The 17417-nt window shown below is 39.0% G+C and overlaps 1 protein-coding gene across 5 annotated transcripts in view; it reads right to left on the reverse strand.

Annotated features, from left to right (window-relative positions):
• The window catches only part of SGIP1 (SH3GL interacting endocytic adaptor 1), a 237433-nt gene that overhangs the window by 110472 nt on the left and 109544 nt on the right, over positions 1-17417 (reverse strand). For all 5 annotated transcript variants that reach the window (XM_070367880.1, XM_070367882.1, XM_070367881.1 and 2 more), the window contains 2 exons: positions 13208-13262; positions 12339-12514 (listed from right to left, as the gene is read on the reverse strand). In XM_070367880.1, the coding sequence (XP_070223981.1) occupies positions 12339-12514; positions 13208-13262 (231 nt within the window). The remainder of the gene's footprint in view (positions 1-12338; positions 12515-13207; positions 13263-17417) is intronic.

The following is a 17417-nucleotide window of genomic DNA, read 5'->3' on the forward strand; positions in this document are numbered from 1 at the left end:
TGGATGATTTAATGTATTTTTCATTTTTCCTCTGTAAAGAGGACCAATAGCTTTCATCAAAAGTAGTATAATATAGTGGGTAAGAGTTCTTTTTTTGTAATATGTTGTATGTCCAAAATAAAAAACTAATAATTGTTTCTTGTAATGCATTTATCTCTTAAAGAAGGTAAAAATATAAAAATGTTGAGTTGCAAACCAAAGGCAAATAATACTAGCTTTTAGGTTAATTGGGCTAAAGAGTCGGACACGACTGAGCGACTGAACTGAACTGAACTGAACTGATAGCTCAGTTGGTGAAGAATCTGCCTGCAATGCAGGAGACCCCAGTTCAATTCCTGGATTGGGAAGATCCGCTGGTGAAGGGATAGGCTACCTACTCCAGTATTCTTGGGCTTCCCTTGTGGCTCAGGTGGTAAAGAATCAGCCAGCAATGTGGGAGACCTGAGTTCAATCCCTGGGTTGGAAAAATCCACTGGAGTAGAGAAAGCTACCCACTCCAATATTCTGGCCTGGAGAATTCCATGGACTATATAGACCATAGCATTGCAAAGAGTTAGACACGACTGAGTGACTCTCACTTTAGGTTACTTACTTTAAAAAGTGTATCAATCTCTTAAATGATGTAGAAAACAAAAAAATGGAATTTTAAACTGCTTTATAACTGCCATCTATTACTGAAATCTCATTTAAAAAATACTGTAGCAAGTAAACATTCTGAATTAGAAAACAGATTTCTCAGTTTAAATCTCAGCAACTTCACTTAGTAGCTGTGACATTTTGGGTGAGTTAATTAATTCTTCTATGCCTCAGTTTTCTCATCTGTAGAATGGAGGTAAAAATAGTACCCATCTCATAGGTTGCTGTGAGGATCGGTTCATTTCAGTTCGGGCGCTCAGTCATGTCCAACTCTTTGTGACCCCATGGACTGCAGCACGCCGTTTGATCCCCTGGAGGAGGGCATGGCTACCCACTCTAGTATTCTTGCCTGGAGAATCCCCATGGGTAGAGGAGCCTGGTGGGCTATACCATGGGGTTGCAAAGAGTCGGACATGACTAAGTGACTAAGCATAAGGCTTAATCAATAGTAAAATCAATTAAATAATACTGTCTACCTTTATAGGAGCCTTTTAAGAATTAAGGAAGTAGTGCCTATAAAGTACTTAGTATTTTGTAAGTAAATTTATGTAAGGCCCAAAGGAGTTACTCAGTAAATGATAATTATTATTAATCAGAATAACTCAGTTTGTTTCATGGTGACTATTCATAAATCTCATGGTCTCAAGGTCAGAGACCATGTAGAGAACTTACAATGCAATTACGTTGCTGGTTGGCAGATCTGAAATGTGATCTGGCTGTATATCAAATGCTTCACATATATTAATTCATTTATCCTCACAACCAGTCCATCTTGGGAGGCACAACACAGCATGGCTCATAGTTTCATTGAGTTAGACAAGGCTGTGATTCATGTGATTAAGCCTTGACTGGGGTTTAAATGTTTAAGTAACTTACTTGGGATCATATGGATAATGAGTACAGAGCCAGAATGAAAACTTTGTTGTTGTTCAGTTGTGTGCAACTCTTTGCAACCACCATGCCTCCCTGTCCTTCATCTCCCTGAATTTGCTCAAACATGTCCATTGAGTCGATGATGCCATCCAAACATCTCATCCCCTGTCGCCCCTTTCTCAGTCTTTCCCAGCGTCAAGGTCTTTTCCAATGACTCAGCTCTTTGTATCAAGTAGCCAGAGTATTGGAGCTTCAGCTTCAGCATCAGTCCTTCCAATGAATATTCAGGGTTGATTTCCTTTAGGATTGACAGGTTTGATCTCCTTGCCACCCAAGAAACTCTCAAGAGTCTCTAGCACTACAATTTGAAAGCATCAATTTTTTGGCACTCAGCCTTCTTTATGGTCCAACTCTCACATCCATACATGACTACTGGGAAATCTACAGCTTTGATCACACAAACCTTTGTCGGCAGAGTGATATATCTGCTTTTTAACATGCTGTCTAGTGGAAATGGCAACCCACTCCAGTGTTCTTGCCTGGAGAATCCCAGGGACGGGGGAGCCTGATGGGCTGCTGTCTATGGGGTCGCACAGAGTTGGACACGACTGAAGTGACTTAAACTTAACCTAGGTTTGTCATAGCTTTTTTCCCAAGGAGCAACTGTATTTTAATTTCATGGCTGCAGTCACTGTCTGCAGTGATTTTGGAGCCCAAGAAAACAAAATTTGTTACTGTTTCCAGTTTCCCCCATCTATTTGCCATGAGGTGATGGGACTAGATGCTGTGATCTTAGTTATTTGAATATTGAGTCTTAAGTCAGCTTTTTCACTCTCCTCAATGACCTTCATCAAGAGGCTCTTTAGCTTCTCTTCACTTTCTGCCATTAGAGTGGTATCATCTGCCTATCTGAGGTTGTTGATACTGCTCCCAGCAATCTTGATTCCAGCTTGGGATTCATCCAGCCTGGCATTTCACATGATACACTCTGCATATAGCATATGTACTCAGCCAAATAAGCAGAGTGACAATATACAGCCTTGACATACTCCTTTCCCAATTTTGAACCAGCCCATTGTTTCATGTCTGGTTAACTGTTGCTTCTTGACTTGCAGACAGGTTTCTCAGGAGACAGGTAAAGTGATTTGGTATTCCCAACTCTTTAAGTATTTTCCATAGTTTGTTGTGATTCACACAGTCAAAGGATTTCACTTAGTCAATGAAGCAGTAGTAGATGTTTTTCTGGAATTCCCTTGTTTTCTCTGTGATCCAACCGATGTTGGCAATTTGATCCCTGGTTCTTCTGCCTTTACTAAATCCAGATACATCTGAAAGTTCTTGATTCATGTACTGCTGAAGCCTAGTTTGAAGGATTTTGAGCATTACCTTGCTAGCATGTGAAATGAGTAAAATTGTGTGGTAGTTTGAACATTCTTTGGCATTGTCTTTCTTTGGAATTGGAATGAAAATTGACCTTTTTCAGCCCAGTGGCTACTGCTGAGTTTCCCAAATTTGCTGACATATTGAGTGCAGGACTTTAACACCTTCATCTTTCAGGAATTTAAATAACTAAGCTGCAATTCCATCACCTCCACTAGCTTTGTTTGTAGTAATGCTTCCTAAGACCCACTTGACTTCACACTTCAGGATGTCTGGCTCTCTGTGAGTGACCACACTGTTGTGGATATCTGGGTCATTAGGACCTTTCCCATATAGTTCTTCTGTGTATTCTTGCCACCTCGTCTTAATCTCTTCTGCTTCTGTTAGGTCCTTGCTGTTTCTGTCTTTAATTGTACCCATCTTTGCATGAAATGTTCCCTTGTTATCTCCAATTTTCTTGAAGAGATCTCTAGTCTCTTCCATTCTATTGTTTTCTTCTATTTCTTTGCATTGATCACTGAAGAAGGCTTTCTTATCTCTCCTTGCTGTCCTTTGGAACTCTGCATTCAGTTGGGTATATCTTTCCCTTTTTCCTTTGGCTTTTGCTTCTCTTCTTTTCTCAGCCATTTATAAGGCCTCCTCAAACAACCACTTTGCCTTCTTGCATTTCTTTTTCTGGGGGATGGTTCTGGTTACCACATCCTGTACAATGTTATGAACCTCCGTCCACAGTTCCTCAGGCACTCTATCTATCAGATAATCCCTTGAACCTATTTGTCACTTTCACTATATAAATGTAAGGGATTTGATTTAGGTCATACCTTACTGGCCTAGTGGTTTTCCCTATTCTATTCATTTTAAGTCTGAATTTTGCAATAAAGAGTTCATGATCTGAGCCAGTCAGCTCCCAGTCTTGTTTTTTCTGACTGTATAGAGCTTCTCCATCTTTTGCTGCAAAGAATATAATCAGTCTGATTTTGGTATTGACTATCTGGAGATGCCCACATGTAGAATCAACTCTTGTGTTGCTGGAAGAGGATGTTTGTTATGACCCATGCGTTCTCTTGGCAAAACTCTGTTAGCCTTTGCTTTGATTCATTTTGTGTTCCAAGGCCAAACTTGCCTGTTTCTCCAGGTATGTTTTGACTTTCTACTTTCGCATTCCAATCCCCTATGATGAAAAGGACATCTTTTTTTGGTGTTAGTCTAGAAGGTCTTGAAGGTCTTCATAGAACCATGCAATTTTAGCTTTTTGGGCATTAGTGGTTGGGGTATTGACTTTGAATTATTGTGAAACTGAATGGTTTGCCTTGGAAAGAAGCCGAGATCATTCTGCTGTTTTTGAGATTGCACTCAAGTACTGCATTTTGGACTCTTTTGTTGACTATGAGGTCTACTCCATTTCATCTTAGACCCTCTTACCCACAGTAGTAGATATAATGGTCATCTGAATTAAATTGAATGCAAACTTAGTTCTGACTTATTTCGGAGGAAAAATTTGTATTCAGTACAGAACTGAGAGTTTATAGTTAAAGACAACTCTCAAGGTAAGTCAGCTGTGATCCTTGACTCACCAAAGAACAAAAATAATGGAATTAACAGCAGCTCATAACAAAAGGAAAAGATGATATTTTACCAAGAAGTAAAATGTAGTGTCTGTTTTCTCAATTCCATGAATGCTATAGGAGCTACAGGATCAAGGTACTTTGTGAACAGAACACATCACTGAAGCACGTGATGAAAATTCTATGGGTTTTGGAAGAAATGGATATGTCTACCTCTGAGATCCTGTGAGGGGTAAGGAAGCCAAGAGACTGTGAAATGGAGGCCAGAGGAGAAGTTGGCTACACAAGACCGTATATTTAATCAGGACTGAGTGAAGAGAGGCAGGCATTTGGACCACAAGGGGGAAGTTCAGCCTCTGTGGGCCACCTGCCATATCAACTATACATTATTTAAAATGTTATTGGAGTATAATTGCTTTACAATGTTGGGTTAGTTTCTGCTGTGCAACAAAGTGAATCAGCAATATGTATACATATATTCCCTCTCTTTTAAGATAAGCTTGTAGTTAACATGAATGTTGAACAAAAATCTGTCCAATATTTCTGATGTTAGCTCTCAGTGCTGGCCTCAAATATTTAGTGAACTGATTTGAAGAGGGATGGAAAATGATGTCATTTCTGGGTGAAATAAATTTGGTGGGGGTGCACAATATAGATCCCATTGGGAATGCTAGCTTTCAATAGGGTTTCCTGAAGAAGCACCATACTTACTCAAGGGATTTTGTTAAAACAAAATTAGGAATGATAAAACAATTTAGGAATGCTTCTGGAATGGCTTCAAAATCAATCTACAGGCAGCACAAAAGTTATTTTATTAACGCATTTTCCTAGTTTGATACTCAGAGTAATTGCTGATCTTGGCTTTACATGACTTTTGGCTCTTTGGGTTTCCTGATTCATCACCATTTAATGATATTCTTAAAAATGTGCCCCAGACACTGCAAACAATTCTAACAACAATAGAATGATCCCTCAATGTACTATCTGATCCTACAATATGGTGTTTACTGTATTAACTCATTCCACCCTTACAACAGCCCTGTGAAGTTGGTACAGGAGTTATCTTCACTCACTAATGAAGAAACCATGGCTCAGGTTTTGTAATTTGTGCAAAGCAACCCCAGCGAAGCGGTAGAGCCCAGTTGTCTGAGTAATTGTGACATCATTGAAATAACTGTCTATTTGCATTTCCCTCAAGTTATCTTAAAGGGAATTAATGGTATTCCATTGCATGTTAAGATTTATTTTTGTTGTTTTTGTTTTCCCGTTTGAGAAATCTTTTACTTTTAAGAACAAAATCCTTTGTGAAAGATATAATAGAGGTCGGTTTCTACCCTAAATGTAAAGAGTGTGGTACCAAGGGAAGCAGAGAGCAGAGTGATTTATCCTACACCGGTTTCCATATTCTCCTTTAAAAGAAAAATCTTTACATTTTATTAACATAAAGAGAGGGACATCCCAACAACCACTGTGTGACGTAGGTGTTCATTATTCTCATTTTAGTTATGAGGAAACTGATACTCAAATAGGTTTAAGAGACTTGCTTAAGTTTGCAAGAGGTTGAGTTCAGTCTATCAGATTCCAGTATCTTTCTGCAAGATAAACTAGCACTGTATGCTAGGTCCTTCAGGGGTAAGTACAAAGTCTCTATTTGTGCTTAAAGAAATATCAATCACACATGTCCAGTATGGAAAAAATGGATTTACAATTCCTCTAAAAGGTCAATCAGATTTGGTTCAAAATTAAAGTTTAAGACAGGCAAGAGATTGTCCAAACCTCTTCAAATGAATTCAAGCCTTGAGATACAGATACATCATAATCCCATGACTCTCAATAAAGGAGCTAAAGTTATCTTAAAATATGTATATAAAATATATATAAATAAATAAATGCATACATACATATATACATAATAGTGTGATGGTTAATATTATGTCAACTTGGCTGGCTATCAGGTATCCAGGTTAGACATTATTTCTGGGTGTGCAATGAGGGTGTTTCCAGATAAGATTAGCTTTTGGGTAGCATTTGAACTGGTGGACTCAGAAAAGTACATAACCCTCACTTATGTGGGTCAGCATCATCTAATCTGTTGAGGGTCTAAAGAGAAAAAAGGGGAAAGGAATTCACCCTGTTTTTCTGTCTCATCATTTGTGCTGGGACATCTCTTCTCATCTTGCACCCTCAGACTGGAATTTACACCGTTAGCTCTCTGGTTCTCAGGCCTTAGACTGAAATGAATTATACCACCAGCTTTCCTGGGCCTCCAGCTTGTGGACAGTATATTGTGGGACTTCCCTCCATAATCATGTGAAGCCAATTTGTTACAACAGGTCTACCATCTATTATCTCTCTCTATATCACATATATACATCTATCTATCACATACACTGGAGAAGGAAATGGCAACTCATTTCAGTATTCTTGCCTGGAGAATCCCATGGACAGAGGAGCCTGGCAGGATACAGCCCATGGGTCACAAGAGTCAGACATGACTTAGCGACTAAGCCACCATCACATATACACATATATGCTGTTAGTTCTATTTCTCTGGAGAACCCTGAATAATACCCTAGTAATAAAGAGACAAACAACTGCAAAGTACTGCTTTTGCATCAGGAACTGTTACTAGGATATTCTATGTGCTTTCTCCATTCACTCATTTATCAAGTCTGTGTGCCCAGTATGTGCCATGTACTGTGCTAAGCACAGGGGACAAAAAATCAAAGACGATTTGATCCTGCGGAGACAAACAATAATCTGCAGAAAAACTCCATAAGGACTATTATTATCCTTCAGTTCAGTTCAGTTGCTCAGTTGTGTCTGAATCTTTACGATCCCATGGACTGCAGCGTGCCAGGCTTCCCTGTCCATCACCAACTCCTAGAGCTTGCTCAAACTCACGTCCATCGAATCAGTGATGCCATCCAACCATCTCATCCTCTGTCGTCCCCTTCTCCTCCTGCCTTCAATGAGTCAGTTCTTTGCATCAGGTGGCCAAAGTATTGGAGTCTCAGCTTCAGCATCAGTCCTTCCAATGAACACCCAGGACTGATTTCCTTTAGGATGGACTGGTTGCATCTCCTTGCAGTCCAAGAGACTCTCAAGAGTCTTCTCCAACACCACAGTTCGAAAGAATCAATTCTTTGGCACTCAGTTTTCTTTATAGTTTAACTCTCACATCCATACATGACCACTGGAAAATCCATAGCTTTGACTAAATGGATCTTTTTGGCAAAGTAGTGTCTCTGCTTTTTTTTTTTTTTTTATCCTTCCTTTACAGAAAAGGAAATATAATCTCAGAACAATTATGGAGCTCATCTAAGTTTACACAGGTAGAACATGGCAGACCTGGGCCTGCTGTCTGGACACTGGCTTTTTCAATTATTATATGCCTACCTCTTAAGATTCTATAAGAAATTATTTAAACAAATGACCACAAAACACTTGGAAGAGAAGGTGGTAACCCTAGGTGCCAAAATGTGCCATGTAGATTTGTCTTCAGAAGGGTGTTTTACACAGCTGTTAAGAGTGCCATTGGCAGACAGCCTTCATCTGTCAACACTTCAGGGTCTGACCCAGTTGCAGAGAGCCACCTTGGCCAAGGTCATGCCCCTTCTTAGCCAGCCCATATTGGAGCACTGATTGATGTAGCAGTAAAATGATTATTCATCTCAGCCCAATTTAGAACAACTGTGAAGGGTCATTCTAGCTCAAGACTTCCTCAGATGATTAGCTGAGGCTGTTGTTGGACACGCAAAACAGTTTACCTCCACCCTATGCCCACCCTACCCCTCAATACTGAGCCCAGTATCTTTCACACTAAACTTGGAATTAGAGATAATATGCTTCATGGAAAACCTGTTGAGAAAAGGAGGGACTCTGTCCTTTTGGACAGTCCAATCCCTTTGGATTGAACTCTGTCCAGTCCTCCAAAAAGCACAACTATAACATGAACCAAAGTTATACAGAGACAGCATTTGGGTTTAATTTGGGTTTAGCACATTTCTCTCAATGATGAGGCAGTCTCTCAAAAAGCAGTGAATTCTGTAAGATAGAGGGAGCACTATTACTGTTGGAGGAATCTGTATCAATCACATAAATTGATATTTAACTGAAATTGGTATTTTTTAGTTCTGCTGCTGGCTAGTATGTAGGATAACATCAGTGGTATTTAGAAATCAGTGATTAGAAATCTTTAAAAGGAAATTTCCTCATTTCAATAAGTTTGGGGAATAACTTAAAATAGATGGAAAAATCCCACTTCCCATTACTCTGAGATTATTTAAGATATAGCGACACAGAAACTGTCCATGTCTACCAGTATCCATTCACTCCTTTGTCTTCTAATAACAGAGCCTGGGATTTTAGCTGGGTGTATGTGTATCTGGGCTTCCCAGGTGTCAGTGGTAAAGAATTCACCTGCCAGGGCAGGACATGGCAAGAGATACGGATTTAATCCTTGGGTTGGGAAGATTCCCTGGAGGAGCAAATGGCAACCCACTCCAGTATTCTTGCCCGGAGAATTCCATGGTCAAAGGAGCCTGGTGGGCTACAGTCCATCCTGCTTTGACTTCAATGTGGAATAGAAATAAAGCATCTATTCTGTTTAAGCCATGACTATTAATATTTTGGTTTCTGGTGAAGCGGATCTACCAATATTCCAACTCATACATATCCCTAATTCAACAACTAATTCAAAACTAATTGAATCCCTAATTCACCTGGGTGATTTTCCTTCTTTAACCTATTAGTATAATATCTTAGGGCTTCCCTGGTAGCTCAGATGGCAAAGAATCTGCCTGCAAGGCAGGAGGTCCGGGTTTGATCTCTTGAGAAGGGAATGGCAACCTACTCCAGTATTCTTGTCTGGAGAATTCCATGGACAGAGAAGCCTGGTGGGCTACAGTTCATGAGGTCACAACAAGTTGGGCACGACTGAGTGACTAACGCTTTCATGGTATCTTATTAGGAGATCACAACATAAGAAGAATAGAAATTAGCATCTTTTGATTGTGAGTTGCATCTTTTTGTGCTCTGCCTTGTCCTGGTCCATATTAAAACTTGAGTTCTATATAAAAATCAAGGGCCAAGGTAAGATCTGGACTGGAACTATGTTTATTTGTCAATATAGTAGGATTTTTGCTAGCAGCTAAAACTCTGATTTTTTATGTTGCTGAAGCTTTCTTTTTTAGGGAGGAGTAATTTTCATATAGGTTTGTTTATATTGTATATACAAATAGATATATATGATTCATTCATACATCATTCATTTTATTCATTTATCAAGTCATTTGACAATGAAGTATATATAGTAAACCTATCCAAATAAAGTGAAAATAAATTCATGATAAGAGATATCAAATGGGTTACAATTCATTACTACATATTTACAGGTAGATGAAAAGAAGAAGTGAAACACAACCTTGTCTTAAAATTCTTCAAAAGAAATAGAAATCAGAAATTCAACATCAGCCATTGTTGTGAATCCTACCATTTTCTTTAACTCTATTAGTGTAACAACTGATGCTTTTGTGGCATTAGAACCAACACCTAAAAGAAATATTCTGATATATTCTTAATTGGTATAGGTCCTATTTCTCTTTTTGTACCTGAATTAAGTGTAGATGTATGAACATTTGATTGCGTGGCTGGAAACATCTAAAGTTGTACAAAACATTGCTTATTTTTATCCTGGCACTAACTGGATTTCAGAAGGTTATTTCCATTTATCCGGTTCTGGAGATAAAGTTCTATTTATGTCCTTTGTGAAATATCCCTATGTTATGGGTAATCTAGACGAGGACAAGGATTCTAAAGGCACGAATATCTTTTCAGTTCTACTCTCTCTTTATAGTTATGTTTATCTAGAAACATGCGGATCTTTCCCTAAAGTAACAATCACAGCTCATTTTCTTACACTAACTGTCAAAAATCACGGATATTTGGGAACCATAGTGATGACAGAGGTAGGTTCTCACATTAGAGGGAGCTGGCTGGGAATGCCAGGGCAGTAGTGGTGGGGGGGGTCCCAGGCTTTCTTGGTTTGTGGGGCTACTGGTCTGCCTAACCCTGGGATGACTTTCTCTGGGTGTCTCAATTTAGTTTTTGCACTGTTTCTCTATTTTTGTCAGTCTTAACCACATCATATCAATGTCTCACTTTAAAAACAGGTGTTGGGAAGAGCTCAGAGTGACAGCCACTCTCCTTGCTATGCCCTTAGCAACATATGGAGTGGGAGGGATAGCTACCAGATGACTTGAGTACACATATTCTTTTTTATTTTTTTAATTGGAGTATAGTTGCTTTACAATGTTGTATTAGTTTCTGCTGTACAACAAAGTGAATCATATATGAAGAGATATTCTCTTTGATGGAAAGGATTTCTTCTAACTAGCATTCAGAAAATATATACCACATGCCTGGAATCTTTCTAATAAGTTTTATTTCATGTAAATTTGTTCACTGAATTCCATGAACTTGCCTTCTTACACTTATCCAGGTAGCTCCCCAATGCCCCACTGTCTATTACACCCTAAACAGAAGTAAATATAAATTGGTTTCAATCATTTAAATAAAATTTTACAAAGAATAAAAATATTTTAGTAAGTAAAAAGTGATTTGAAAGATGTCAACTGAAAAGTGAAAGTGTGCACATTTAAAGTGTGCACATGTCCTTGTTACTACAAACTGCTTATATTACAGGCCAATATGTCAGTTTAAAATTTGTACCTTCCATTGCAGAAGGGAAAGGAAACTAATACATGTCATGACTCCCTTTTCAAGAAGACATCTTAAGATGGCAAGTGAGTACATGATTAAAAATTATCTGAAATATTATTTGCTGTGGTTGATTACTATCAGCAATCATGTTAGTTGACTCTAACAGTAGTGGTAAAAGCCATTATAAGCACTAAAGAAAGCATCATTAGAGATTTTATCCATCCCAGGCAGGCACCCAAAGGATGGGTGATTACAACTCTTATAGAAATGTTAGTTGACATATTCCAGAAGCATAGAAAAAATGGTCCAGCATTTATTAACTATCTCATTCATGGGAAATGCTGCTGGGAGATCACATCTCTCTAAAGAAGATGCCAAGAAGCTAAGAATATATTAGCTCCTAATACAAGAGCCTTCGTCTGCTCTTCACAGTTATTTTTAGAAAACAATTGCAGCATTTATCAAGCACTATAGAGAAAACTCTGTAATTGTTGGAACTCAGAATGCAGCTAGAGAAATTTAGTAGATGAGAATTGGAAAAGAAGTACAAATTGCAGAAAAATACCAATTTGATTAATATAAATAAGGCATATCTGTATTTGGGGTTCCTAAATAGAGTCTTTATGACAATTTGATAATAAAATATAATGAAGCTTGTGAGTTTTAATATCTTTTTTAGACTATGGTTTATTATATTAGATTAATATTTCTTTTTGAAGCATTGGCAATGAAAAGGATTTTTCCCTAAAGAAAGCAATCTCCTTGGTTTTCTTTCCATGAGTTTTTATGTGTTGCATCATAAAATAAGACATTAAAATGTGTTTTTAAAAATCGTTGTTAGTAAATATGTAAACTTCATATTGTTTTTAATTGTTTCAGAAGTAAGTCTGGATAATGTTTGTTATTTTTTCCTCCTTTGAAAAATGCTTGCAGGAAAACGTCAAAAACAAACGTGATCCCACTTTGAAAAGCACAAAAACTGCAATATAAAATAAGCATAATTTTCCATAGCTAGAATGAGCTGTTTCAGGTTTACAGGGTTCATAAAATCATGACCATTGCAGCTATCAGCTTAGAGAGTTTCTGATCTACTTAACATGTATGGGCAGAGCACAGCTGTCAGTCCAACCTCACCAAAGCTTGAAATAAAAAGCCACTCACCACCGGCGATGGGGAAAGTGCAATGTTGCCTATTGATGCCTTCAGTTCATCTACAGTTGCAGCATTCTTAAGAATGTCTTTAGCTTGCAATGGCTTAATCTTGATATTAAACTTCTTGTGTGATTCTTCTTCCTCTTCTGATTCGCTCGAAGAATAAAAGTGCTTTCCTTTGGTAGGTAGAACACAGTTAAAGATGCATAACTCTGTCTTTTCTACTCAGAGGCAATGATGAGTATAAGACAAGAACGATAGCACAGAGGCAGCTGAAGCACACTTGGGTGGCAGAAAATCAAAGCAAAACAAAACTCAAAGTGTAAAGCAGGAAAGAGTCAGAATGTATCCACCTTTCCTTGGAACATGATTAAGGATGGCAAATTTCAAGGAGCAATGGTTACAAAGTCCATTATGTGTGTACACTCAGCACTCACAGGCCCATGGGAACTTCCTCTCACCATAGCAGACAGGAAGGCTACTCAGCGAAGGTTGTGATGACTTTTTGTGCTTCAGAGTGTGACCTGCTCGGACCAGAGATGGTTTGTGGGGAAAGCACAAGCCAGAGCTAACTCCCAGCCACCATAAGTAGTGTTATCATATCAGATTTTAGAAGACAACCCAGCACCCATAATTTGCACAGTTGTTTTTCAGCGCAATTTTTCTCTTTCTCCTCTCTCTCTTTCCTATGAATAGATTAAGGCAAAGTGCCTGCTTGTTAGTGATCAGGCTGTTCTCTGTGCTGTTTATTCATCTCTAATACTAGTGACAACAGGACTTGAGAAGCTTGGGTTTCGGCACTTCTGCAAATCCTAAATTTATCATCCTGCTTTCTGAAAGCAAATGGAAATTAAAATTAAAATATAAAGAAAGGATATAGCCGGGTTCCTCAGGTCTGATGCTGTAGCCTTCTTCATCCAGCTCAGGGGAATTCTATAAAATACAAATGCACATTAAACAATCATTGTCCTGACAATGGTAAAGAAATTACTCACATTCCTTCAAGAGTCATCTAGTTAAGGATATAGACGTGCCTCTTGTTTTGAATGCTATATGTTTATAAATTTACTCAAGGATATTTGGAGAGTCTTCCTATTGGGAAAATAAATTAGAAGCCAATTGTCAATGAAAGAAAATGCTCGAAGAGAATGTATCATGCATTTCCTATATAAGCCAAGGATTATGCTAAGCAACATGGTGGGGATACAATATGCAAATTATCTTTTGTCTGTATTCTGGCAGTCAAAAATTCAAAAAAAAAAAAGGCAAAACACAAAATATTACTGATAGGGGTCTGAAAGGAAAGGAAGTTTATGAGATCTGGAAGAATCAGGGAGTCTTTGTGTGCCTTTTGGGTCAGATGGAGAGGAGAGGGGAGTCCGTGGTGAGGAAGAGATTGTACCAAGACACCAAGGCAGGATTGGACAGTATGATTCTCACGGTGAAAGGGAGAGGGAGATGAAGATGACAGGACTCGAGAGGAAGCTGTATGGGGGAGGAAGACCATGGAAAAGAAGACTGGGGTGGGGGCCAGGCAACATTCTAGGGGAAAAGTCTGGACTTGACATGGCTACTGCAGCTTCTCAATTAGTGTGGGACACGCTGAAAGCTTCCCTGGTGGCTCAGATGGTAAAGAATCTGTCGGCAATGTGGGAGACCTGGGTTCGATTCCTGGGATTAGAAGATCCCCTGGAGGAGGGCATGGCAACCCACTCCAGTATTCTTGCCTGGAGAATCCCCATGGACAAGGAGTCTGGCAGGCTACAGTCCATGGGGTTGCAAAGAGTCAGACACGACTGAGTGACAGCACAGCACTTGCTGAAAGCAGAATCATGAGGTGTTGAAAATATGCTAAGGATAGACTGGGGACAGAAGAAACTGGAGAAAGGAAAACTAACTCATGATACTTGCAACAGTTCAGGTGAGATATGCTAAGAAGGACCAAGTTGTTGGTTTTGGGAAGGGATGAATCGAGGACATTTGGAAGGACAGATTGTGAGTTCTCAGTTACAGATTGGTCATGGGAGAAAAAGGAGAGGAAATGTTCAAGAAGATTCCAAGATTTCTTCCATCAAATCCTGGAAGTATTCCTGGCTGAACTCATTCTAACAGGAGGCAACTAACATTTTTAGGAAAAAGGTAAGAAAGATAAAAGTCTGCATGATTGGGTTTAGTGTTGTCATATTTTAGTTCCTATTATATGGCTAGTACCATGACCTACGTTTTATTTCACTGACTCTTCATAGCAGTTGTGTGTGTGTGTGTGTGTGTGTGTGTTAGTTGCTCAGTTGTGTCCAACTCTTTGTGACTCCATGGGCTGTAGCCCACCAGGCTCCTCTGTCCATGGAATTCTCCAGGCAAGAATATTGGAGTGAGTAGCCATTTCCTCCTCCTGGAGATCTTTCCTACCCAGAGATTGAACCTGGGTCTCCTGCACTGCAGGTGGGTTCTCTACCATCTGAGCCACTGGGGAAGCCTCATAGCAATCATACATGGAAAGAATCATCCCATCCACCAGGGGGGAAACTAAGACAAATCAGATGCCATCTCTCTAGGAAATACATCTAGCAAATGACAGACCTGGGTCTTGACCCCAGGTGTTTTGAGACTAAACTCTGTGCTTGAGAGGGGAAGAGGGGGCAGAGTTCAAAGGTGGCCTCCTGAAGTTGAGGTTATAGGACTGAAAGAAAGAGGACAGAGCTGGAGAAAGAGATCTTGGAGTCACTGAAGCAACATATATGCCATGACCACAGAGAGAAAAGGGCCTGAGTGCCATGGGAAAGCTGCCATTTATTGAGCATTTATTATCTCCCTTTTGTCCTTTCAGTACTCAAAGTTAGTTTTTTTCTTTTTTTTTAAGTGCAAGATTATTAAGTTTACTTTCCTGCTAAAAACCTGTACCTGCCTTTTTACTGCACTTAGAATAATAACCTAGCCCATTATATAGCCCACAAGGCCCTGTCTGATTCTCATAGGGCCTTCTTCCCACTGTTGACATATGAGATTTGATCACTGCAAGTTTCTTCCCACTTCTGGGTCTTCATAAAAGTCCTCCTTTTTGTCTGAAAGTCTCTTCCCTCAAATATGAAGTCAGTTAAACCTTACTTAAACTTTAGAGCTTTGCTTAAAGCCCACATCCATCCCTAGGTCTTCCCTGCCAAAAACACAGTGATATAGTCTATTAAGAATAAAACATTTCTTATTACTTAAAGAAAGTGGAGTCTAGTGTATTAATATAATTATAGCCACAATTCCTATGACCTGAATGACTTTCAGGACTAAGCAAATTTGAGGGAAATTCTGCTTCCTTTAAACACTCACAAGTTGTTAAGGATAGCACTAGGTTTAGGGTTTAGGGTTGGATGGAGCATTAGGATTAGCATTTAGGGTTGGATTCTTGATTATTCATCAATAATCAAATATTGATGAATAATCAATAATAATTTTGTATTTTAATTATCATGCTTCTTGTTTGCTTAGAGTATCCCATTCCTGCACATTAAAGATGTCTATAAAATATAACAAAAATTTTGTTATAATAAAAATTCTACAAAATCTTACAAAATACAATAAAATTCTTTTTAGGTGAAAATGTTAATTTTGAGAAAAAAATTACCCTTGTTTAATATATTTAGTAACTTCCCTTATAATATTATTTATGAACAATTTGGATGTGGGGTAAAATGCTGTGCTGTGCTTAGTGGCTCAGTCATGTTCAACTCTTTGCAACTCCATGGACTGTAGCCTACCAGGCTTCTCTGTCGATGGGGATTCTCCAGGCAAGAATACTGGAGTGGGTTGCCATGCCCCCCTCCAGGGGATCTTCCCAACCCAGGGATCAAACTCAAGTTTCCCGCCTTGTAGGTGGATTCTTTACCATCTGAGCCAACAGGGAAGCCCAAGAGTACTGGAGTGTGTAGCCTATACCTTTTCCAGGGGTTCTTCTCAACCCAGGAATTGAACTGGGGTCTCCTGCATTGCAGGTGGATTCTTTACCAGCTGAGCTACCAGGGAAGCCCATGGGGTAACATAGGGGCTATCATAGATCTATGGAATTGAACTGCAGATAATATAAAAAAGATCTCAACACTGGGAAACAGGTATAAGGGAAGACCAGGTAACGAGGTTGACAGAATGACATGTTCTGGAGTGTATGGCTGGCATGAATAATTGAATTTTCTTAATATTCAGTTTTCCTTTCTATAAAATGCAGGTAATGTAGTATTCACCTTCTAAGGTGGTAAAAAACAGTGGCAGATTTTATTTTCTTGGGCTCCAAAATCACAGCAGATGGTTACTGCAGCTATGAAATTAAAAGATGGTCACTCCTTGGAAGAAAAGCTATGAGAAACCTAGACAGTGTATTAAAAAGCAGAGACATCACTTTGCAGACAAAGGTCTGTGTAGTCAAAGGTATGTTTTTTCCAGTAGTCATGTGTGGAAGGGAGAGCTAGACCATAAAAAAAGCTGAACACGGAAGAAATGATTCTTTCAAACTGTGGTGCTGGAGAACACTCTTGAGAGTCCTTTGGACAGCAAGAATAAACCAGTCAATACTAAAGGAAATCAACCCTGAATTGGAAGGACTGTTGTTGAAGCTTCCAATACTTTGACCACCTGATTTGAAGAGCTGACTCATTGGAAAAGACCCTGATGCTGGGAAAGACTGAGGGCAGGAGGAGAAGGGGTCAACAGAGGATGAGATGGTTGGATGGTATCACTGACTCAATGGACATGAGTTTGAGCAAACTCCAGGAGATAGTGAAGCAAAGGGAAGTCTGGCATTCTGCAGTCCATGGGGTCACAAAGAATTGGACATGACTTAGCAACTGAACAACAAAAAGGTGGCAAGAATTTAGTAGCATGTCATATTACGAATGGTGGTATTTAAAAAAATGAAATTCTTATTATTAACAAATGTGCAAATGCATTAACATCAAGTTTAATTTTTATGAAAGAGGAAGTTAGGTCAGATAGTCACCTAAGTTGTAAATATAAAGCCATTTTGTAGGAATTATGAATTTAGGCACTTGGTATGCAATAAAAGTGATTTTTGATGTGAATATGGCCTGGATGTTTTCTATGACT

Source organism: Bos mutus, chromosome 3 (assembly GCF_027580195.1).
Source record: "Bos mutus isolate GX-2022 chromosome 3, NWIPB_WYAK_1.1, whole genome shotgun sequence".
Classification (NCBI taxonomy): Eukaryota; Metazoa; Chordata; class Mammalia; order Artiodactyla; family Bovidae; genus Bos; species Bos mutus.